The sequence below is a fragment of the Austrofundulus limnaeus genome, unplaced genomic scaffold, assembly GCF_001266775.1.
Source record: "Austrofundulus limnaeus strain Quisiro unplaced genomic scaffold, Austrofundulus_limnaeus-1.0 Scaffold44, whole genome shotgun sequence".
In the NCBI taxonomy this organism is placed as follows: domain Eukaryota; kingdom Metazoa; phylum Chordata; class Actinopteri; order Cyprinodontiformes; family Rivulidae; genus Austrofundulus; species Austrofundulus limnaeus.
In genome coordinates, this window is record NW_013952446.1 from 85,085 (window position 1) to 108,862 (window position 23,778).

At 38.0% G+C, this 23,778-nt stretch overlaps 2 protein-coding genes across 3 annotated transcripts in view; both read right to left on the minus strand.

The window, feature by feature from the left end:
• rnf24 (ring finger protein 24) overlaps positions 1-16,805 on the minus strand; it is a gene marked incomplete at its 5' end in the record, with an annotated part of 28,036 nt that extends 11,231 nt beyond the window's left edge. The window contains 2 exon segments of the mRNA XM_014007720.1: positions 2,257-2,406; positions 16,477-16,805. Coding sequence (XP_013863174.1) covers positions 2,257-2,399 — 143 coding nt within the window.
• A 4,505-nt stretch (positions 16,806-21,310) lies between these two features.
• LOC106517040 (borealin) overlaps positions 21,311-23,778 on the minus strand; it is a 4,795-nt gene continuing 2,327 nt past the window's right edge. For both annotated transcript variants that reach the window (XM_014007722.1, XM_014007721.1), the window contains exons 6-11: positions 23,187-23,257; positions 23,043-23,107; positions 22,852-22,950; positions 22,462-22,591; positions 22,303-22,389; positions 21,311-21,453 (exon numbers count right to left, since the gene is read on the minus strand). In XM_014007722.1, coding sequence (XP_013863176.1) covers positions 21,418-21,453; positions 22,303-22,389; positions 22,462-22,591; positions 22,852-22,950; positions 23,043-23,107; positions 23,187-23,257 — 488 coding nt within the window. In that variant the 3' untranslated portion in view covers positions 21,311-21,417. The remainder of the gene's footprint in view (positions 21,454-22,302; positions 22,390-22,461; positions 22,592-22,851; positions 22,951-23,042; positions 23,108-23,186; positions 23,258-23,778) is intronic.

Genomic DNA, 23,778 nt, shown 5'->3' on the forward strand with positions numbered 1-23,778 from the left:
TTATTTGTGATCCTTTATTTACAGAAAAGACCTCGCTGCATACTTTACACATGAGTGTATGGTCTGGAGAACCACTGAGAGAGGCAGTGGAGTGTTTCTGTGAGAGTCCGTCTTGTGTCAAAGTGTGTGTGTCAATGTGCTTCTGCTGGAATGTCACGTCAGCTCTAACAGTGGTCTTTGCATTGATCTGGCAATAAAACAGGAGTGACGACTTCACTTCCCAAACCCTTTTGTGGCTTCTGAGTCTGACCTGAGATTCATAATGAAGTCTGAGGTCAGAGATGGATCATTTTTCTTTTACACAATGACAGCATTTATATAAATCATGACTGACAGAAACTAATCAAGAATGACCCAAACCTGCCCCAAAAAATGTGGCTATAATTATATTTCTCATGTGAGACTAATCTCCTGTCTGTGTTTATAAAAAGACTAAAGAACATATTAATTATGCATTATTTCTTATTCCCCAGTAATGCTAAACTGCTCATTTGAGAGGCTGCATCTTTGCTCTCATTGCCTTTAGTGACTAAACTCCCAATCTTTGACTTTTAAGTACTAAATTAACGTACTGCATAAAAGTCATAAAGTGATTCTTCTTTACAGGAAGTTGAAGAATTGTAATAGTAGTAACTTTACTTACCATGTGCCCTGCAAGATAGGATAAGACAGGATGGCGAGGGGAGATATTTATAGGGAACTGGTGCTTCTCACTGTCTTAGATAAAACAATGCAGTGCATTATTTGAGTTCAGTTTGCTAATACCAGGAAAAAAATTAATAAAACCAGAACTGAGGATAACCAGATTAAATTTGTTGGTTTGAAAATAATGGTAAAAGACTAACCAGTTTGTTATAGTAGATAATAAAAGAATTAAACTTAAAATATGTTGGAAAAAAATGAGTTCTCGCAAGATTAACATAAACAATTAAAACTAACAGAAATAAAATCAAAGTGGGAGTTTAATACTTTTACCATAAGAAGTACCAGTAATTAATAAAAAGTAAAATGAGGCCAATAAGATTAGAAAAGCTTTTTAGCGAGCGTTTTTGACATTATCAAATAAATTAGCAACTCTGTATCTCAGATTATTTTTATAGATAAATCAGCTAAAAATTGCTCCAATTGTACTATCAGATAGACAGTCTCCAAACTGTGCTGTTGAAAAAAAAAAGTCTTCGTAAGGTAAATACAAAATAACCTTGATAAAAAAGGAAAAACAAAATGACATTTTATATCATTTTATAAGATGGCAACAAAACAGTGGTGACAAGTGTCAGACAGTTATGGTATGTTGGTGTCAAACTAAGTGTATATAATGTTTTTTTTTTATAAATTTAAAGATAAATTGTCTGCATGCGATTTTCAGGGTGCAGATACTGTGTGGGTTTAGTGCTGACTCACACTACTGAGTTTCTACTTTATGAATAAAAAGACATCAGAGTTTCCTGCGCAAATACATAATTACTCCTAATAAATCCCTGTTCATGTATCCTGGTTATGCACAAACCAGTGTGCACAAAGCCACAGTAATACAGGAAAAATATTTAATGAGCCCAAGAGACCTAATAGAACAAGTTGTATAATGATGTTAATGTTGGGTTTTTGTTATTTTCATGTTAAATAGCGGCGCTGACAGATTGCTTTCCAAAACCTTTTGTTCCCTACAGGTCACTGATTATACCTGTACTCTATTCTCTCTTAAAATAAAATGGGATGGCATTTTTTTTAATTAAGTTTATTAATTACATATTTAGAAAAGTTTAAAAGTGACAGGATCTAATTGATCATTTACTTATAAAACTTGCATACAATCAATCAATTTTTAGAGTGCATCTCTTTTCATGATGAGTTCTGGTCACTCGTAGTGTAAAGAAGTACACATATCATTTTGAATGTAACAAACTAAAAGTGAAAGTCACAATTAAAAAAAATACTTGGTAAAATTACAAGTCCTCTAAAAAGTCATTTAAGTACTGTAACAAAGTAAACGTACTTCTAATAAATACTACTGCAAAGTATCATTTTTACTTTCTAAGATTACCCTCGCAAAACCATTTAAAAATTAATATACAGTATGCGTTTTGTATCCTGGCTTTTTGCAGAGCCAGGATTTTAATCAACAGATCAATGATTTGATGCACCCAGTCAAGTGGCTTACCTAATAAAACCCTGTATGACACTTTTTTCCCACATCATACACAACAAACAATTACTACTAATCTAATCAAAAGCTAAAAGGTGAATAGCTCTTACCTTATCAGGTAGCAGCAGAAGAGGAGGCTGAGGATGAAGACAAAGATGGCTGTCCCAAAAACCACAATGTAGATATTGAGGGGAAGGTTCTGGAACCCTATATTTGGCATCCTGAAACTGTAGTGTGGGAAATCGGAGCTCATGGATATTCTGGACAGAGAGAGACATATGACAGGATGTTACATAAGTACTGAAGAAATTAAACAACATGGACTAAAAATAAAACTCAAAACAAAAAATGAAAGTAAAACCAAACTTTTTAGCCAAGCTTTCACTTTAAAAGCCAAAATGTAATATTGAAACATAGTACAGAAGATTGTTTCGGTTTGTGATTTAAGAAAATAAAATTAACTTAGTAAAGTTAAAGTTAGGAGATTGACACAATTCAGGGCTAACTAACTGTAGAAAGGCAACTAATTTCAAATAAACCGAAACAAGGAGTTTCTAAAATGTGCATATTTTATTTATCTAACTTAGGATGAAACAAAGATAACATTTCAGGTTGATGTTCTGAGAAGGTTGATGGATTCAGGATGTATGTTCTGGTCCTAGCCGACACTAAAAATATTACAGAATTGTAACAAATTCTGTCTTCACCTAAAAGACGACACCACTTTGAGCCCAGTTAAATTCCAGTTAATAAGAAAACCTTGTGCTTCAAGACTGGTTTGAGCTGGTCAAACAGCTGAACCTTAGCACTAAACACAGACATCAGGACAATAACTCTACATTTACATTTTTAAATACACTAGGTTTCATAGATATTTCTTCTCTTTGTTGAGCAGGAATGAAAACATTTAGCTAAGTCGCATGTTGACATTTATCTTCYGTTTTATTTGATGACAGGAAAAAAACTTGTGAAATGTTGGCACATAAATAAAGCTCTACTGGTCATTTTTAAATTTCTACCCCTGCACAGAAGGGACATGACTGAGAATGTGGAGGAGGAGGAGGAGGAGGAGCAGGAGGGGATGACAGAAATAGCACCTGCTTTTTTTAGAGGTGTTATCTTGTGCCCCTCCTCCTTCCGCCAGCCTTATTCATTGTGGAAATTTGTGAGTGTTTGGCTGAGACTATTAACAATCCTCTGGACATCGTAAACTGTCCCCTCAGAGACACTGCACCCCGTTACATAACAAAAGTCTGGGTTTAGCTTCTTTAAAACATTGCTACATCTTGCGTTATCAGTCAGGACTCCCACCTCCTTCCTCTGAAATGGTTGCTGCCAGGTAACACCTGCTCACATCTTTCCAGCTTTACATGAGGGGTACCATTCTTACACCTGACTCATGGTGTCGGGGAACCACCATGGTTAGTCTATAGGGAAGTATGAGGTTCTGTTTGATACACATTTTTATCTCATGATGACTTCAGTAAGCTAGGTAAATGATAACAGGCATGCAGGAAGTGAAAACTGGAGCATATGACCTTAAAATATTTCAAGCACACAAAGAAATGTCATGATCTGTGTTTTTCAGTGTTTACTTTCAGTGGGTTTTAGTTGGTTTTATTGCTTCCCTGTATTTTCGCTATGACACCAGTTAATTTCCCCTCAGTAGGTTTCTGCTACTCAGCTTCCTGCTCCGCCTACTCACACCTGTTTCCAGTTGTCATTATGCCCAGGTGTCTCCACTCTATGCCAGCTTTTTGTYTATGTTAAACTATGATTGCATTTTTACTCAAGTTCTTCATTTCAGTTTGCATTCCTGGATCCTACAACTGTAAATGTGACAGGTTAAGCTTTAATAGATGGAAATGGATGGCTCTCTTTATATTAGGGTTGGGAAAAATTGTGTTGTGTGCAATTAATCATCAGTGAAACTGTCAACAATTAATATCTGCCGCTTTGCAATTACTGCAATTAGCGCGATGTGATACTGCATATTTGTGTCACACTATCACTATCAGGCATGCATGTGAGCCAAATGGTAGAAGGCTGTGTGGAGCAGCTAAATCTAACCCTAAAATTGTGAACTTGCACCTGAAGTATTAACATAAGCTGGAGTACGAGGAAAACCAGAAAGTATGGACAAAGGCCACCACGTTGGCTACATGCAAGTGCAACCGTCATTAATTGTTAGTTTATTGTTATTGGCTAAAAGCCACAATTAATTATGATAAATTCTTACATTAATATTACCCAACCATACTTTATATGTATATTTATCTTTTAACTACTGGAAATAAAATACATAGAAGGAAAGCTTAAGATAAATCTTTGATGAGAAAAAACTAAATAAGGGCTGAGTCTGTGTGTATTGTTTGGTAAACAGAAACGAGTGTACTAAACCCACGAGCTAATGCTTCAATGAAAGTGTCATTTAAAGTTCCCACATGTAAGCAAAAACAGCTAGTGCAGGATGAAGAATTAAATATGTACAATTTTAAATATTTAAATGACATTTAAATTTTAATATTTAGCTTTGGCCTTGAGCACATTCTGGATGATGCTGTAGGGTTTAAATTTAATTAAAATAAATTGTGCATATTTTTGATAATTATATCTCTCTCCCTGGTACTATATTCAAATGCTGTTATGGTTAGGACGCTGCACATTTCCAAGGCTGTTTTTTGTTTTACTTACAAAAAAAAAAAAAAAAAATCAACTGAGGTTCAGTAGCTGAGTTGCATTTCTTTAACTGTGGCATTCTAACCAGCTGTAGAGAAGTTGTGCAATGACAGCCCTTTGGTTGCTCCTAGTTTCCAATTTAAAAGTCCCCACAACAAGCTGGAGTCCTACTCCCTCTCTTCTTCTGCAAACACATTGCTCTCCTCTTGTAAAATACTAGAACACCTCTGAGCTACATGAAAAAACTGACAACTTTGAAAACACATTTTATTTTTTTAATCACAATATAATCAACTCATTAACTACCCAAGAAAGGGAAAAAACAAGTTATTGCAAAGTACTTGATAAAATTACTGTGTTCACTTAAAGCTATATGAAGATACATTGTTTTCAAACATGAATTTGACATACCCATGGGGTGCCTTCATGCTGAAGAGCAGAAAAGTCTGTAGAGATCTGTATCACAGGCCACTTAAAAGTRGACTGACTTATCCTTGAGGAACATACTTTCACATCTGCTTCCTGCTCAGATATGTGGATCACAGCCCTGTGCTCCTTTCATAAAGGCTCCACTCACATTTAAGCCCTTCTCCACTRTGACCCCTATTGCCGTTGGATGCGCAACAAACAGAGCAACCCCCACTTTGCTTGTAAAGGTGCTGAAACACTGACAATCCAGTCTAGTAGCTGATCATTAAAACATAAGACTTTAAATTACAAAGGGGAGAAACTTTTGTCTGATGAAGATGGTTTCTTTCAGATAATTTTCACCAGTTTCAWAACATTAAGTCACAGCAGGACTTAAATAATATCCAACGCAGAGGTATAAACTAAGAATATCATGAGTATTAGTATTAAACTGTGGTTCTGATCAAGGCCTTTTTGATTAATGTGGATCAGGGTCACAGAGGCCAACTCTATCAATCAGCCTGTAAGTGTTTAAGCTTTCAGAATGCATCATAGAAGTTATCATTTCTCATATACCGCAAGTTAGACTGAATGACATCAAGTCTTCTGCTCTGTGCCACACAGCCGTGTCCTTCACTCTTTGGTATCAGGATTCGCTGACTAAGAGGACATTGGGAACATCAAGTGAACTAGAAATCCAACCCGTTTGCAGTCAACAACCTACACACCTCAAAAATTATTTTGATGTGAAATATCGWCAAACACAGGAGCATTATGAAAAATGAGCCAGTACAAACACCTGTATAAACAGATGTGGGTAACAAATACATGGAAAAGCTGAGTGAGAGAGGAAATAATCTAATGTGGATATTTCCACGAAGGCCATGGGGGATGAGTCAATCATTTTATGAAAACAAAGACTGTGCAGATAAGGGGCTGTGTCAACATCCAGCATTATTAAAACGGTAGATGAGGCAAACGTTTGGTGACTGTCCTTTAAAACAGCTCAGACATTTAATGTATAAAACAAGTTTCTGTGCCAACCTACGAATTTGACAGTCAATACCAATATTACCTTTTTACTGAGCTGGCATGGCATCATCTTCTGGTTGATGAAAAGTAGAGGCAATTTCCTTCTGCTTCCCTTCTAACTCTTCTTCAACTATTTCCCTTTCTCACTGAAGCATTTTCACTTGTCTATATCCATTTACATAATCAACAAAGTGACTGTGTACAGTACATTGCTTTGCATTCATGCCATGGTAACTGAAATAAATAGTGGAAAAAATTAAATAGTGGATAAAGACTAAAAGTTTATGTAAGCTATTGAATTCAGTTTGACCAGCTTGTGGTTGAGAAAACAGAAAAGAGACACGGATAAACATAGTAGCAATTGGTTTTAGAAACAGAGTAAAGAGAGTTAGCTCGGGCATCTAGTTAGGATGCCTCCCTGGTRAGGTGTTCCAGGCATATACCACCWGGAGGAGACCCAGAGGAAGACCAAGGACATGCTGGWGGGACTATGTTTCTTGGCTGGCCTTTGGATGTCCCCAGAGGAACCAGCCCAAGTGGATATGGAGAGGGAAGTCTGGGCCTCTCTGCTTAGGCAGCTGCCCCATGGGACCCAACCCCAGATAAGTGGAAGAGTATGTGTGTGTATGTGTGTCTACGTGTCTGTCTAGATGGATGGATGGATGGAAAAAAAGAGAAGAAATAAAGCAGCAAAGTGAGAAAATAAGCAGTCTAAGTTTATAGCATCATAGCTAAAGGGATAACTCAGGAAACCCAAGACCTAAATATAACCTAAATAAAATTTGTCACCTAGAAAAGTCTTGAGCTTAGCCTTTAAAGAGTCAAGGATGCTAATAACTTAAAGGGATCCCTGATTAGTTGTAACATTAGACTTTATTTGATAAACATATATTTTAACTGTAAAATAAAGACTGTAAAAATACTGTAGGCTGTTTAGTTTTTATCATTTTTAAACTAAAAGTTTTAAAATACAGTATATTACATGGATGAGGCCATTTTATTTACATGCAAAGCATTCTGGGTAAATGATGACGTGGATAGGTCATCGGCACGAGGCTGCTAGCGAGCTATATCCACTCTGAAGATTAATCCTGGACAATATCTGATGATTGACTCTTAAATTAAACCAGAGAGCGTTGACAGAGAGGAGAAGGTAGAAATGACTCAGCCTGCAACTGAAAATATAGATGGAGGACAACAGAGCTGCTTCATGGAAGAAGAACCTCAGCTTAGCCTGTTAGCTTTAGCCCCGACGCTATCACCATATATATGTAYTAGTTCAGCGCTACACATTCTCCTCTCGTCACTGAGGTCCTCCATCCACATGACAGAGAGGGGAATGCAGAAATGACTCTGTATGGAGTCTGCAACTGAAAATATAGATGGAGGACCTCAGTTTAGCTTGTTAGTTTGTCGTGCTAGCGCTGAGCTAATACATTTAGCGTTGGCACAAGCGCAAAGGCAAACAGGCTAAGCTGGGTTTCTTCTTCATGAAGCAGGTCTGTTGTCCTCCATCCACATTTTCAGTTACAGGCTGAGTCATTTCTACCTTCTCCTCTCTGTCAACGCTCTCTGGTTTCATTTAAAAGAGYCRATCRTCAGATATTGTCCAAGATTAACCTTCAGGGTGGATATAGCTCACTCACACCGAGGACCTATCCACGTCATCATTTACCCAGAATGCTTTGTGTGTAAATAAAATGGCTTCGTCCATGTTAAAACATATTTTAAAAAATTTACAAAACTAAACAGCCTACAGTATTTTTACAGTCTTTATTTTACAGTTAAAATAAATGTTTATCAAATAAAGTCTAATGTTACAACTAATCGTGGATCCCTTTAAAGCTCTGCCAAACACTCAACCTTTAGTAACCCTAGGAACCACAAATAAACCTGCAATCTGAGAGCAAAGGGCTCTGTTCAGAAAATATAAATCAAAAATGCATTTAATATAGGTCGGAGCTTGATAATTAAGAGCTTTGTGTTCAGTGCCACTAGATAGAAGCTAAAATTAGAGAAACGTGATCTTAGTAGCAGTATTTTAAATTAACTGAGGACTTTTTAGCATTTTATTGAACGTCATGCTAACACAAAATTACCATAATTCAGCCTTAGAACTAGAAGTGATAAATGCATAGACACATCCCAGTTACAAATCACACATACAATACTTACATCAGTACATGAGGCCAAGTTATTGTCATAAAGTTACAAACCACAGCTTCTTAGTTTACCTTTTCAATAACAATCTACTTTTTCCCATACATCTAGTTTGTTGTTTACATACTACAATCAGTTGTTAAAACAGATAAGCTCCCTTGTAAATTTGAAACTTCTTTATAAAACAAAGCCAGTCCTTAAAATAATGGTTTGTCTCTTTCTGTTCTGTTTGTGAACTCCTACTTTCCTCTGGGTGAACGTCACTCAAAACAACAGAGATATTGCCCTGTATCACCCTCTTTTTTTTTCCTTGTGCTGGTTAGAAATCGCTTGTTACACAATCTTGAAATCTTCCAAAACAAATCTTTAAAAACACAAACATGCTGCATAATAACATCCGCTTAATGCAAACAAAATAACCCAAACAATCAATACCACGTAGTAGATAATTAAGTAAGAAGAGAGGTCAAAGCCTCTCCTTTTCTACTTTCCTCATAAGTCATGACTTATTTGTGCAACAATTTTTTTTAATTTTCCTGTAATGTCTTTCCATATTTATAGAGTTGAGACAAACTATTTGTTTTAAACCAACAGAGTGAGCTACTAAAAAAATGACCAGGTTAGAGGTAAAAAATTAAAATCATTACACAACCAATTAAATTATGCAACATTTTAGGCTTAACTCAATGAAAGTGAGCTTGGTGTTTTCAATAGACAGCTTAATAATATTTTCTTTGTTTTCAGAATCTGTTTAAAGAACCCTCCTTTTCCTGTGCCCAGCCATTACATAAGCTCTTCATCATACAGCGAGCAGACAGTAAGGCTTATTCAAACATAATAAACTCCCCACTGCCGCTCGCTGCTCTTCCCTGAACTCATAATCAATTTGGACACACATCATAAGAACAATAACATCTTGCAAAGCCATTAAATCTCACAATTATTGCTCCAGACAGCTGATGACGGCTACAACCATTTGTTTCAACACAGAAGCCTAAAAAAATCCATTTTGGAAACAGCTCTAAACTACACAGGCATTTAGAACTTCTTTAGATGCTGCCTTTTATTAACTTATTAAGTTATTATCCTTCATGGACAGGCCTTCAGCTATGTACAGTAGTTTTGTTAGAAGTATACAGCAGCATACTGTCTGAATGAGAAGTGGAAATTTCCACTGGATGAATGTGAAACTTAGAATGCCCAAGGGCAGMAACAAACACCAGGGCCTCACAGGCTGAGTAAGTGGTACATTAGAAGAAGTTGACTGTGGTGGTGAAATACCTGAAATACCCAAGTTCAAATGAAACATGTAGGCCACTCACATATCAAATTGCATATATTATGTTTTAGGACAAAGTGATATAATTTGTAGCTGTAACTATATTATAGGCAGAAACTGATAAAAACTGAATTTGACTTAAATGATTTACTAATAACTAGTCCCTGAAACGTACTATTTTTTTACTTTACAAATAGTTTATTCTCATTGTACTCTTCACCTCAAGTCTTCATCCTTCCCACCAGATTAGAAAATATTGTTAAACTGACCTATATCTACACTTTTGTCATAAACAAATGTTCTCTAATTACAACTGGTCTGAAAATAGTTATGATGATGTCATTTCAAAATGTAGCCACTGCTCATTCCCCGTGACACCAAATACCCATCTAGAGTTTTTGGAAAGCATGGACAAACCTTTAGAAACAAAAAACAACCTCATTATTAAGTCATAGCTGTCAAAATAAATGAGTTTTAATGTTTGTGATTTGAATTTGTATGCATCTAATGCCATTTCTATATCATTAAAATGATTATTTGGGGGTTAATGTAATTCTCATCATCATCAATAACTCATCATTTTCATACGATCTTATCTCTAACTTTTGCTTTAACCTCAAATGCCTAATCTCCTCTCCCCAAAGTTAAACTACTCTACTTCTGTTGACTCTTGTCCTTGCAGCTTTCAGTCACCGTTTTTTTTTTCTGGGGAGAACTTCACTTCTTCTCTTCAGAAAATATGGGAAGATTGATGCTTAAATTAAACTTTTAAAACTAAAAAGCAAACAAAAAATGTTATTATAACCTTTAGTATATTTGCTGCTCCCTCCCCCGTCGTTCCTCAAGACTGACAGTAACACAATCTGACACAAACACGAGAACTGACACACACAGCTGTCACACAGCACCCTTTTCTCTCCTACTAAGGCCCCTTACTTCCCTCCTTCTAGTGCTCCATACCACCCAATTAGAAACTTATTCAAACTTTATTACAGACTCGAAGTCCACAAAACAACATAGAAAAAGAGAAAGAGGGTAAAAACAGACCAACTATACAATCAAATCAACCAAAATAAAAGGAAAAAAACTATAGAAGACACTCTGTACCAGTACCTCCACAACTGGGACTGGTGATGTGTAATGCTGCGTTCACACCGAACGCGATTTCAGCTTCAAAATCGCAGCCAACGCTGAAGTTGGTCGCTTGTGCACTTTGAGGTCAGACGCAGGACAGCTCTTGAAGCGCTGCACGGCAACAGCCTCCCCVCCCCTCCCTCCTCTGTCGGGCTCTGTTTAATGTCGGACGAGGAAGTGGCTTTGCTTTATTTACAGAGAGCAAGAGCATGTCACGTTCATCAGATAATTAATTCATAATTAATTCACCAGATAATTCAGAGAAGAGGCTCACAGCTCGCTTTCAAGACTATTTTTTCCAGTCTGATGAGCCGCTGCCACGCATTGGTGAGGATATCTTCTGTCAGGACACCGACTGCAGGCACTTGATTTCAGCTAAAGAGCTCCTCTCCATCTGTTTCAGGTTAGTGGACATCATTCAGTAAACTGTCCCGTCGGGAAATATGTCGTTACGTCACACAGTGGAGTCTCTCTGATTGGTTTTCTAATTTGATTTTCTAACTTCAGCGATTTGCGCCTCAGCRCGTCGAACGCTCAGATCGTTCAACAAATCGTTCAAATCRCGCTGCTCTAATCGCACTTGAGGCGCCGCAGCACTTCCCGACGCAGATTGAARCGTGTCCACCATAGACTTTGCATGTAAACCTGATGCTCCTGATGCTGAAATCACGTTTGGTGTGAACGCACCATAAGAGTCTCTGTAGCTGCGTTTCCATTGCAAATGTGCGCWAAACTTTGTCGATATTCTGTTATTGTCGAAAAAACACAGTTTCACAATTGCAGTGTTTCCAATAAGTGATCAATGCTATTAAAGTCACGCGTGAATATGTTCTTGSGATAAGTCATTACAAACATAGCGGCAATGGATGTAAACACATAGCATATTGCTACCAYGACACTAGCACTCATCAGCYATCAGAGGAGAACGTCRGCATCTTATCGAGGCTTTCGAGTGACAAGACCCTTATACTTGGGAGTGGTTACGTATGCTGCGTTTTTGGGAAAATGTAGTCGGTGAGTTTAATACTTTCTTTTACTACTTCGGTGATTTTACTTCTWSTTTTACTYCCTGTTATCTTCTTCTTCATCKGCTTTTTCGCCAGTARAAACACCCGGTTCTTGATCACGTCTCATGACTCCTGTGATGCGAAAAAAGTGTTTCCATTGCAGTTTTGCGAAATACACCAATTTTGATACGGCCGAAAAACCACCTCTTCCCAGCGCAAAACCATTTTGTCGAAAAMCTTTTTTTTTTCGAAATTGACGTGTTCCTATTGAGCAAATTTATTTTTGAAATTCTAATTTGCACATTTTCATGGTCAATGGAAATGCAGCTACTGACGATCATCCATAAAAAGATWAAAAAGAGCATTATTTTACCAACAAGGTTTTTTTTTCTGTTTATTTTTAATTAAAATTTTTGGACTGTATATTTAAATAGCATATAAACATCTCTTTAAATCAAATGGTGACATCTGTTTCAAGATGGACTTTTTCTTAACATTCATATCAAATATGTTAAATTTAGACAATGATAAACCTGATTATAGTTCATTTGTTTTTCTAGCTACTTATATTACAGAAACATATTTTCTTTTCACAGTGAAGGTCAGTCACTAAAAATAAAACAGGGGTTGTGCCAAGGCGAGTAGGCCAAGAAAAAACAAAAAATAATCAGAACTTGTATCAGTTTCTAAAGGTTATTTTCCTAACAAAAACAAACAAGTCATCTAACTTGAAACCTAGATTTGTCAAGTTCATAACTTAACTTATTCTAATCACTTTTATTAGTTTTACCACTGATTGTGCACAACACGTGTTAAACTTGAGTACATTTCTGTCAGAGTTGGACAAACAAATTTAGCCACAAGTCAAGAATGAACATAAGTTATAGTGAATGAAAAAAAAAAGTAACAAGAAATAATCATTTGAAGTTAGTGACCCAACACAGATTGGGACTTTTTGCWGCAAAGTGAATCTGAATCTCAGTTTTCAAAGGGAACAAAATATAAATCTGATTAGGTAATATTTCCTTATCACCTACAAAGTGTTGTTAAAAGGGCAAGTATTATTTTACGTTATGTTGTTTCAAGCAGGATGCATGGAAATGAGAAATACTTCAAAGTGGTGCTTGGGCAGTGTGCACTAGAAGCAATGCATGTTGCAAAACGTTGGTAGAAATGTTGTTTTCARCACAACTAGAATGTAGAATGAAACTTTAACACTTCTAATGATGACCTTTTGAGAAATAMTTCAAAATGCCTCAGACAGCATTGAAGGTGCTACAGGTTCACTATTACTATCTGAAGTGATGCAGTTGTCATCAAGCTTGTACATCCAGGCTGATGAGGGTGCTTCTGGAAAGTTTTGGCCAGGAACTACATGTTTAGAAATGTATTATGTAACCCACRGCCTTAAGGGCGGTCATTACACATCAAGTAGTAATGCCCATTTCCTCTTTAGTTTGGCAGTTGCACAAGCGGTATTAACAAACATGGAATAATACGATGCATTATCTATTCTGTYACTGAGTAGCAAGTCCTGCAAGTTCTTAATCATCAAATATGGCCAACACCTTAACTTCAAAATAAGGCAATTATTTATCTTTCTCTACTAATGTTCTCAACTGAAAAAACCCCGCCCGAAGCTACCCATAAACATTTTTTCCATTTTTATCAGACMACAAAATCATCTGTGAAGAATTGAAGCATGAAGTTGACTTTGGTTTCAAAGTCACAGCAGAAAAGAATTATTTTACTTTTAACAAAGAATTGAAGAAAAAAATAAGCCAACTTCAATTATATTAAAATGCACCAGAAAAACAAAATCAAAATTGCTGCACATTTCTACATAATAAGGCGAAAAGAAGAAATAAAATTAGACTGAATTAGTCACTTTAATTAAATGGGAGAAAATTTAATTTTGTCATATTCTGAAGTCATTCTAGCCACAACGTCCTGTGCCACCTCAACAAACACATATCTTAGCCTACTCTGTAGTATTGTACTTGACCTGAGCAAAAACACTCACGTGCAACTTGGAGGAATTTTTACAGGTCACTTATCATTTCTGCAATTTATATACACATTTAGTTGTGACATTTGCCCCATGTCTATACACTAAATATTAACTACCCATTTATATTTTAAAAAATGAGCAGGACTGTATGTGCAGCAGTACTGTGGATTTCGKCTAGCAGAGCATGCAAAGTAGGCAATTGAAATGCTAAACGCACTGGAAATAAACAAGCTGCTTTTTCCACATCAGTCTGTTGTGATTTTTTAAATAGGTTCTTGATATGAGGGTTCTACCCATGAATCAATCACATACACTTCAATTTATTGAGCAATTTTTTTTTCATATTTAGTCAGACCTGAAAATATCAAAATCAAATAAACCCTGGRAATAAAGAGAAACAAACATTAAAACATCTGAAAGGACGAGTTTAATTAGTGCTGAGACTATTTAATTTACTTCAAACCAATTTTACAATAAAGTAAGTTAGAAATAAAATGTCTAATTCAACTGTCACTGTTCATATTTATAACTTTGTCTTGAACAACATTCCTGTATATCCTGCATTTCAGTAGTCCAAATAAATCTAAAAAAAAGGTTAAGTGGGTTGTCTGGATGGGTTCTTGCAGTACCTGGTACCTGCTTAAATTTCTACAGATTAGCAGCTTTGCAAAAACAAAAAGACCAGTGCCTACAGATTTGTGAACTTTGCACTCCGATTTCTACAGCAATTATTTTGTATTAAAAATAAATAAATAAAAGAAGGCCTAAGTGTCTAGGAGTTCTGTACAGTTTCAGAGATGCTGTTCATGTACTCACAAATATATTTGCTTTCTAACAAACAAGATGTCTGCAGTGTTATTTTATGTAACCTTCTGGTTTTGGCTCAGACTACTTGAAACCACACATTTAAAAAAAAAAAGAACAAGAACCAGGTAAAAGCAAAAACACACACAAAAAAAAACCTAAATGGGATGAATACATTTTTTGTGCTTAAGTTTATWAACCACTAAGCAATTTCTTTGTCAGAGGACCACCATTCAGACCACCTGATCATGAGTACAGAGGTCAAAAAGTCCCCAAGAAATTAAAACCTGCCCTACAAATATCTACTGTATGAGGTGCAATCCTAATTACTGACAGCTCCAATCTGTAGTTTATTTTCCCCCCGACAGGATAAAYCTGGCATAAGAGTACAAAACTCTTTCCCCCCCGCTTAATTTCAACTGCAGATGGTATCCCCTTGATGTGAGACAGATCTGTTGTTTATCATGCGTGAAGATGCAGAAACAGGAAACAAAACACTTCCCTTGTGTGTGCATATTTGTTTCATTACACTGGTGCMGCACGCAAACATTTTATCAATTACAATTGATTTATAGCTAATGTAAAGCTTGAGGATTTTTACATTATGGAAATAATACTCTCTCAACTTCTTCCCAACACACTAATCGTTTTTTATTTTATTGATCCTGGAAAGTCAGTGCACAACAAGTTCAACAAACTTGAACTTTTGGAGACAGTTCCAAACAAATGCTTCAGAACTTCAGAAAAATGACAATATAACACAGCTAACCCTTTGCTGCGTTTAGCAAGTACTTTGCTTTCTATAGCTAACCTTTTTCTTATTTTAGTACACCTCTTGTTGCTTTTAGCAAGTCTTTGTTTTTGCTACCTATAGCTAGCAGTTTCCATGTTTTAACTATTAGCTCTGCTTCAGCACTTACTTTCTTTTTAAAGCTCTTATTTGCTTGATCATCCYTGTCATCTCTCCATTTTAGCTTTATGTAACAATATATCTCATGATGGTTAATTAACTTGTTTTACTTGTATAGTTTCTTTTGAGTACCACTAAAGGAATCCTAAGTACATAAGGTAGTAAAATTTTACAAGTTTGACAGCCAAAGGTTTAGAATATTCCTATTTATGATCAAAATGGGAACATGAAATATTTTCAGCTCAATTATTTTCAGAATCGAACAGTAATATCTGTGCTAAAATAGTAGATTCGTGTGTATAGCTACCACACATTCAGCTTGTGATGGGGCATCTTTGACAGTATTTATTAGGGCGTTTTTACTGCCTGGATGATAGTGAAGTCATTGATCTGAGCCTTTAACYACGGTGGATGCTGCTTTTCTGTACACATGTCTGAAATTGTGACAGACTGAAGAAAAAAATCATTACCCTCACTGACTTTTAATTAGTAACGATCAGAGACAAGAAGACATYTTTAAAAACGTCAAACAGAGATTTATTCAGCAGTATTAAAGCCATTCTTGATGCATTTTGTAGTTCGAGACGAAAAATGGGCGTGAGCTCTGCTAGCTAGCAGCGCTAACCTTGTTTTAGCTCCAAATGACTTAACTCAAACCGAGCCCTCAGTCTGAATAAACAAATTAAACTTCATTTTTTTAAAACCTCGAGTCCGCACAGAAACAACCCTATCAGCCTTTACTAAGCATTTATGGCTACTCCTGTTGTCTCAGTGGTAAAAGAAGAAGAGATAACACTTAAAACAGACGATAAACTTGACAGCATCAATTTTCCAAGTTCGGAGTGGTTAAAAACAGCGAGCTAACATTAAGCTAACGATGAGGAATAAAAATAACCACCGACTCACCAGCGATTCCCCTCAGCCCCTCCTGTAGTTTTCCTTTCTCTCCCTCTCTCTGCGTTTTTCTTCACAAAAACCACGTTGTTTTGAAGGAGTACACCCAAAAAGCTGAAAGCAGTCTGTAGATTAAAAACAAATCAACGTTACGCAAACCCTTCCGCGGGGCGACCTYATCACAACCCTCGCCTCGGCTCCGCCTGTCTGTAGCGTGTTCACGGACGGTGCTGGAGGCTCTGATAAAGCTGGACCCGACCGATGCAAGAAGAGAATAAKGTAGATATATCTCAGTAGGTGAATAAATTGAGGCAAAAAATTGTGGTTTTCTTAAAAAAAAAACAGCAGGAAAAAAAATCTCGTCGTTGACAATGGCAGTCGTCCTTGGCAGTCTGCACGATTTGCACGTACACACGGTGGTGTTTACTCGCCCACTGCCACCAGTGGAGAAATCCCACCTCCTCCCAGTCAACCCCGAGCTCAGACCGTGGAGGTGAYACTGGAGGACCATAGGACAGACTGATGCTGGACTCAGAGGACCGGATGTGCTTCTGAGCAAGACTGCAAACTGATAGCAACTATAAATGACTCTGGTGGTGATAATATTCAATAGGAGGTTTAAAAAAATAGGGTGGAGTTTACAAGCAGTCCAGTGTGCAAGAAATGCAATCAGCAGAGCAGCTTCTACTTACACATCTTTCTGTAAATATTTGCTGTATTCATCTTTACCTGTACCATACTCACTTTAGTACATCATAAAATGTAAATACAAAACAGAATGCAATGATTTGCAAATCTCACAAACATTTATTTTATTAGCAACAGAACATAATAAACATTAATTTTTAAGTGTTTATTAATATGTTCAACAGAGGGGGTAATAAATAGCTGTAATTGTAAGTGGTACTAATAAGAAACAGCTGGAACTAATTAAAGTTGTTGCAGCTAATTGGTTAACAGGACTAGTTTAAAATAAGTATTTTAGGTGGCTGAAGCTCTAAGAAGTATAAATATGAGCAAAGAATACCAGTTTGCAAAAAAAGTGTTTCCAAAAAATTTGACACGGTCCTCGATTCTACAGTAAAGAAGGACCATTCAGCAAATGATTCAGAAGCATGCCTCTCTGATGGTATGAGGGTGCATTAATGCTTTTGACATGGGCATCTTACACACCTGGAAAGGCAGTGCCAATATAAAGTAGCCTCTACATACAGATTTGAGAACAACATATGTGTCTTTCTCAGGAACAGTCATGCATGTTTCAGTAAGTCAATATTAAACTGTGCATTGCATCCTACAGCATGGTTTTGTAGTGGTAGAACCAAGAACCTCCCTGGGGTCCATACCTCTCATCTATTAAAAATAAATACATTAAGCACATCATGAAACAAACAAAAAAAAAAAAGTCTGGCAAAGCTTGAATCCTTCATCAGCCAAAAATAGGTCTAGTGTTAGAAGAAGGGTTGCACCACAGTAGTAAACTCACTCCAATATGAGCTGGATTGCTACTTTTGAAGTCAAAATTACCTTATATTAATGGCTGGATCTCCACTGTGTGTCACAAAACACGAAACGTGGGAATCCTAAGAGGCTCTCCAGAACTGAAACAAAGTTTCATGTTTCTACTTGCATGTTTTTTACAGTAATTGTGATGCCATGGCTTGGTGGTCAGTGTGGTAATCTTGTAATCCTGAGGCTGCAGGTTTGAGCTCAGGCTGTGTCAGGAAAACAGTTGCCAAACTCTGTGTGAGTTTGCTCACTGTGGGGACCCTTGCAGAAGGGAGCAGCTGGAAAAGCAGAATATATATTTTACTGTAAGTGTTACAAAAGATTAAAAACAACAGTTAAGTTAATTCAAACTAAACTGTATACCATCTCCTACATGACTACATTGAATAAACAGAAAGTGGCGCTGCCTACAAATATTAAAAACAGGATTCCTGTGAAATTACGTTTCTTGAAACTCAATGTCAACTCCCAACACATGCACACGTGTTGACACTTCCTCCGTATGAAGCCTGTCTCCAGGAAGCCACACTTTGGCCACCCAGCCCGGCACTTCGTTTCCTTTGAGAGCAGTGGAAGAAGCACAACCCTTCCCTGATGCACATCACTATGAGAGCATGTCAATGAGGTGCGAGTGACAGGAGAGCATTGTGAGGTGGCCACTGAGTGGGAATGCCATGTGACACTCCCTGAATGGGCTGCCGGGGGCTTGGCAGTGTGTGTGTGTGTGTGGGAGAGAGGATGGTAGCATCCACAAAGACCCATTGAAGGACTTGCAGACTAGGTACAAGTCTGGCACTGGTCCTCCTTCCCTTCCATGGGACAGCAGGAGGARGCTGCTGCTTGGTACTGACTGAAAGGAAGGATTATTTCTGAAAGAATAGGAGAGGAGGTTTATTATCACCATGAAACACTTCCTTCACTCTGTTGATGGCCATTATGTCACAGCTGTATTGTACGTAGCGTGAATAAAAACAAACAAGCCATGCAAACATTCTATACATTCAGTTTACACCCGTGGCACTTATTCACAGAAATGCTGTGCTTGATTGAAGATCAGGAGGAAAAACTGAATGAAAAAAAAATGCAGCAAGAATATTCATTTGACATCCTCATCTAAAAAGGTTTTTGTGTTAAATTTGATAATAAATCATACTTAATATTGCATTAATGTTTTTTCTTTGTCCCAAAATGTTATGAGCTGTGAGACAAGTTGCCTAATTTGTTTTAGGCAAGACGTAACGTCACAAGCATAACTCAAAAACCCAATTTATTTTAACAAACTAATGTGTTTATTACCACAAATATTGGTTATTATCTTGTTTTGTTGTAAAATAACTTACACTTTATGTCAATGGCAGAGTCTCAAAATACATCACATTTAGTTTGTCACTGTAACACAAACACAACGCTGCATCTCTTTACTATTTAAAGTATAAATATACTCATTAAACCAAACTGAAACCTATTTTTGTTACCAGATATTTCCTCGCCATGATTTTGATATAAAAAAGCAAGTCAAAAGTAATCAGAAATAAAATATCAAGCCATTTAAGAAAACAAACAAACAAAAAAAAACAGGGTTTTATTGGTGAAACTGTTTTAATCTCATCTTCTGTTTGCAACTTGTAAGTTATCACTGTTTTTTGCTGGACTTAGTCAGCTTTGAAAAATTTATATTTGCTTCCCTCCAGTGGTGATCATTGTAAATTGCAAAGGGAGCACATGAAGTTGCTGCATGAACTAAGAACAATTTGAACTTTCACCCACAACAAAACACTTCCTGTAAGAAAAAGAACAGAGTGCAACATCMCCCCCCCCCCCCACCAATACACACAAGCACACACACACATGCACACACCGTGTCAGTCTGTTTTCTGTTGTGAAAGAAGACAAGAAGTCAGCCCTGTTGCAGCAAAACTCTCTGATCTGAAGCTGATTGGATCCCAATCCTCTGGTTCCTGCAGCTGAGAGAGGCCTGAGAGGGTTTGAATCAAGTCGTCAAGATCCAGACCAGATCAGGAGGATCTTCATGTTCTGTAAACCAGGAGATCTTATGACCCGGTCCAGTTGTGTGAGAACAAATATGTCTGCAGAGCTGGTCCTGTGAAGAGCTAATTGGTCGGTTTTGTTTGCAACCTGTTCTGTAAACTAATATTTTTATCTTAAAAGGTCTTTCTGTCAGTTTCTGGGGTTGGGCCGAGGTGGCCGGTGAGGCCAGGTCGAGGGGGGCTGGTACAAGCTTGGCTGGGTCCAGGTGATAATGGATAAGATAATGAATGAATAGTTGATTTTTGTAAAATTTTTTGGACCTCCTAGTTTTCTGTAGTGCTGAGGTGCAGAGCCTGAAGTTCTGGACGGTGTTTAAATGTAGTTGAAGTTCTGGACGGTCTTTAAAGGTAGTTGAAGTTCTGGACGGTATTTAAAAGTAGTTGAAGTTCTGGACGGTCTTTAAAGGTAGTTGANAAGGTAGTTGAAGTTCTGGACGGTATTTAAAAGTAGTTGAAGTTCTGGACGGTCTTTAAAGGTAGTTGAAGTTCTGGACGGTATTTAAAAGTAGTCGAAGTTCTGGACGGTCTTTAAAGGTAGTCGAAGTTCTGGACGGTCTTTAAAGGTAGTCAAAGTTCTGGACGGTCTTTAAAGGAAGTTGAAGTTCTGGATGGTCTTTAAAGGAAGTTGAAGTTCTGGACGGTCTTTAAAAGGTACTTGAAGTTCTGGACAGTATTTAAAGGTAGTTGAAGTTCTGGACGGTCTTTAAAAGGTAGTTGAAGTTCTGGATGGTGTTTAAACAGTACTTTAAGTATTAGAAGTATTTTTTTCCCTTATAAAAATCTGTTGTTTAACTTTTAGAAACATTCCTGCAGCAAAAACAAGACAACCAGTGTGGGATAGGACAGAGACAGGAAGATGAGGACATTTGTCTCTGCTCTCAGAACCTAATTTCAGACCTGAACCCAATTTCTGTAGTTATTGATCAGGAAAACAGATGAATTGATTTTTGTTTGGTCTAAATTCAGATTATGCTCATCCTGAGCTGCTGCAGGTCAGAACCTTTCATCATAGCACCTGACAGCTGCTTCAACTTTCCATTTTCTATTCGAGATCTGACTTTTCTCTCCATAAAAAGGAAAAACCTGGAACAAATTCCAGACATTTCCAGGCAGTCCAAGAACCCTGACCCGGTCCATAGAACCTGGACAGACAGGTTCAGGGTTCTGAGTGCTGACCCAGCCCACACCTGGTTCTGAAGGACAAATATAAAAACATAAAACACATTCCTCCACACATGTTCCTGTTTTAAATCAAAGTTTAAGAACTTTATTTAAAAATAAATCAAGAATAAAACTAAAAGTTGTGTTTTTAAAAACAAACAGGTCAGAAAAACAGGAACTATGAACAAATGTTACAAGATAAAACGTTACAAAAAGAACGGAAGCTGCAGGCGGYTCAGTCTGACGTCCCACACAGAGTCGTGAGGCGGTTCTGTCAGGAAACAAAAACATTTAAGATTTTCACTCAAAGAACTGAAGAAAAGCAGGGGAAAAAAGCAACTACTGACCTGACATAATATCACATTTTAGTCACAGGAAAATTAATGAACAAACAAACAGTTTAATCAAAGAAACTAGAATGGTTCCTGATGTTGGCTTTTTCAGGTGGATAATTTTAGGGCCCTCCTTCAAAAAGAATGGAGGCAATAAACCCCAACTCTCTCCAGAACACTGGCCTCATGTATCAACAGTGGTCAACAAAAATTTACACCAACTCCAGAGCTGGGGTACGCTCGCTTCTGTGGTTCTGGTTTTATTGGAGACTTTTAAGCACGCAGCAGGCTGCAGCTGAACCTAGGGGTGGGTGATGTATGGAATATACTCCATGTATCCTGAGTTTTTAATGTATGATGGTTAAAATGGCTTTATTGTAACCACAGAGTATAAACCATCATGCAAACAATAAGCTGCGTCGCTGCAAGTTTTGCTTTTCCAACTGACCTGAAAGCATCACCCGCCCCCTCCCCCCTGGACACACAGAGAGGAGCATGTAGCGAAAACATGGTGGCAGCGAGAGGTTCAGGTGAGCATGAGACTAAAACTAGTTCAGATTAGAGAAACAGCACTGGATCAATAATCTGGCAGTGGTTTGAATTTCATTAAGAGGACGTCAAACAAAATGCGGTAATTTGTAAAACATGCTGTTCTGGGTCAGTCAAGTTTATCCTCACTGTATATACTTTTGTTTTTGTATTTTAAAGCCTTCCAGGGTTCCTACAGTTTAAGGCAAGTTAAATTCAAGACTTTTTAAGACCTAAGAATGATGATGATGATGATCTACCTGCAGCAACTGGATGCTCCTCAGAGCCGTCTGGTCCAGCTGGGACAGGTCCACAGAGTCCATCTGACTGGCCAGCAGCTGMAGGCTCTGCAGGACACATTCAGGGTTTAAGAACCAGGATCTGGTCTCGTCTCACCTTCTGCAGCTGGAGACACCCACCTGTCCATTCCCAATGGGGACGCTGAGGACAATGTCCTCACTTCCTGCTGCCACAGGAGACCCATTCACAGAGATGCTGAAGACCCGCTCTTTGTGGCGAGGGACCCTCAGAGCAGGGGTCTTAGGAAGTCTGACCACAGAGAGACTGAATGTCAGAGACAGGAACTCCTGAGTCCAGCAGGGACTCACCTGGATCCTGAGTCCACTCAGAGTCCAGCAGGGACTCACCTGGACCCTGAGTCCACTCAGAGTCCAGCAGGGACTCACCTGGACCCAGAGTCCAGCGGGGACTCACCTGGACCCAGAATCCAGCAGGGACTCACCTGGACCCAGAGTCCAGTAGGGACTCACCTGGACCCTGAGTCCACTCTGAGTCCAGCAGAGACTCACCTGGGGTCGAAACGCGGGGTGATGAGCGGGGTCGATCCCATCATAAGGGATGAGTCCAACATGGTTCTGGCAGGAGTGATCAGAGGCTTCCTGTTGGACCTGGACCCACACAGACACACAGTCAGAACCGTAGAACCTGGGTGGGCGGGGCTACAGGTACACATTTATAAAGGGGCGGGGCTTCAACTCACTGTCTGCTGGCTTTACTTTTAGTTGTTGTTGTTCTTGTGGACTGAGGTTTTCTGTATGTTCTCCCCTGAATGAAAAAACAAAAAACAAAAACTGAAACCAGTTTTTATTTCAGAACCAGAACCACAACCAGAACCCGTCTCTACCTTCCTGGAGGAACTGGGAACATTTTCATCATCTGAGGTGGATTTGGCTTCAGCTTTCTTCTTATTCTTCACTGTGGGTCAGAACACAAACAGAATCAGAACCAGGTTCTACAAGGTCCAGAAGTCTGAGCTGATCAGGGTCCAAGTTCTGATCATCTTTAAACTTCAGAACCTAAATGTTCTGAAGACTCCTACACAGAACCTGCAGTAAATACTGAGGAGTGTTGTTGTAAACAAACACACCAGACACACAACAACAACAACAAACACAACAACAAACATAACAACATTAACAACAACAAACACAACACACACAACAACAACAAACACAACAACAACAAACACAACACACACAACAACAACAAACACAACAACAACAAACACAACACACACAACAACAACAAACACAACAACAACAAACACAACACACACAACAACAACAAACACAACAACAACAAACACAACACACACAACAACAACAAACACAACAACAACAAACACAACACACACAACAACAACAAACACAACAACAACAAACACAACACACACAACAACAACAAACACAACAACAACAAACACAACACACACAACA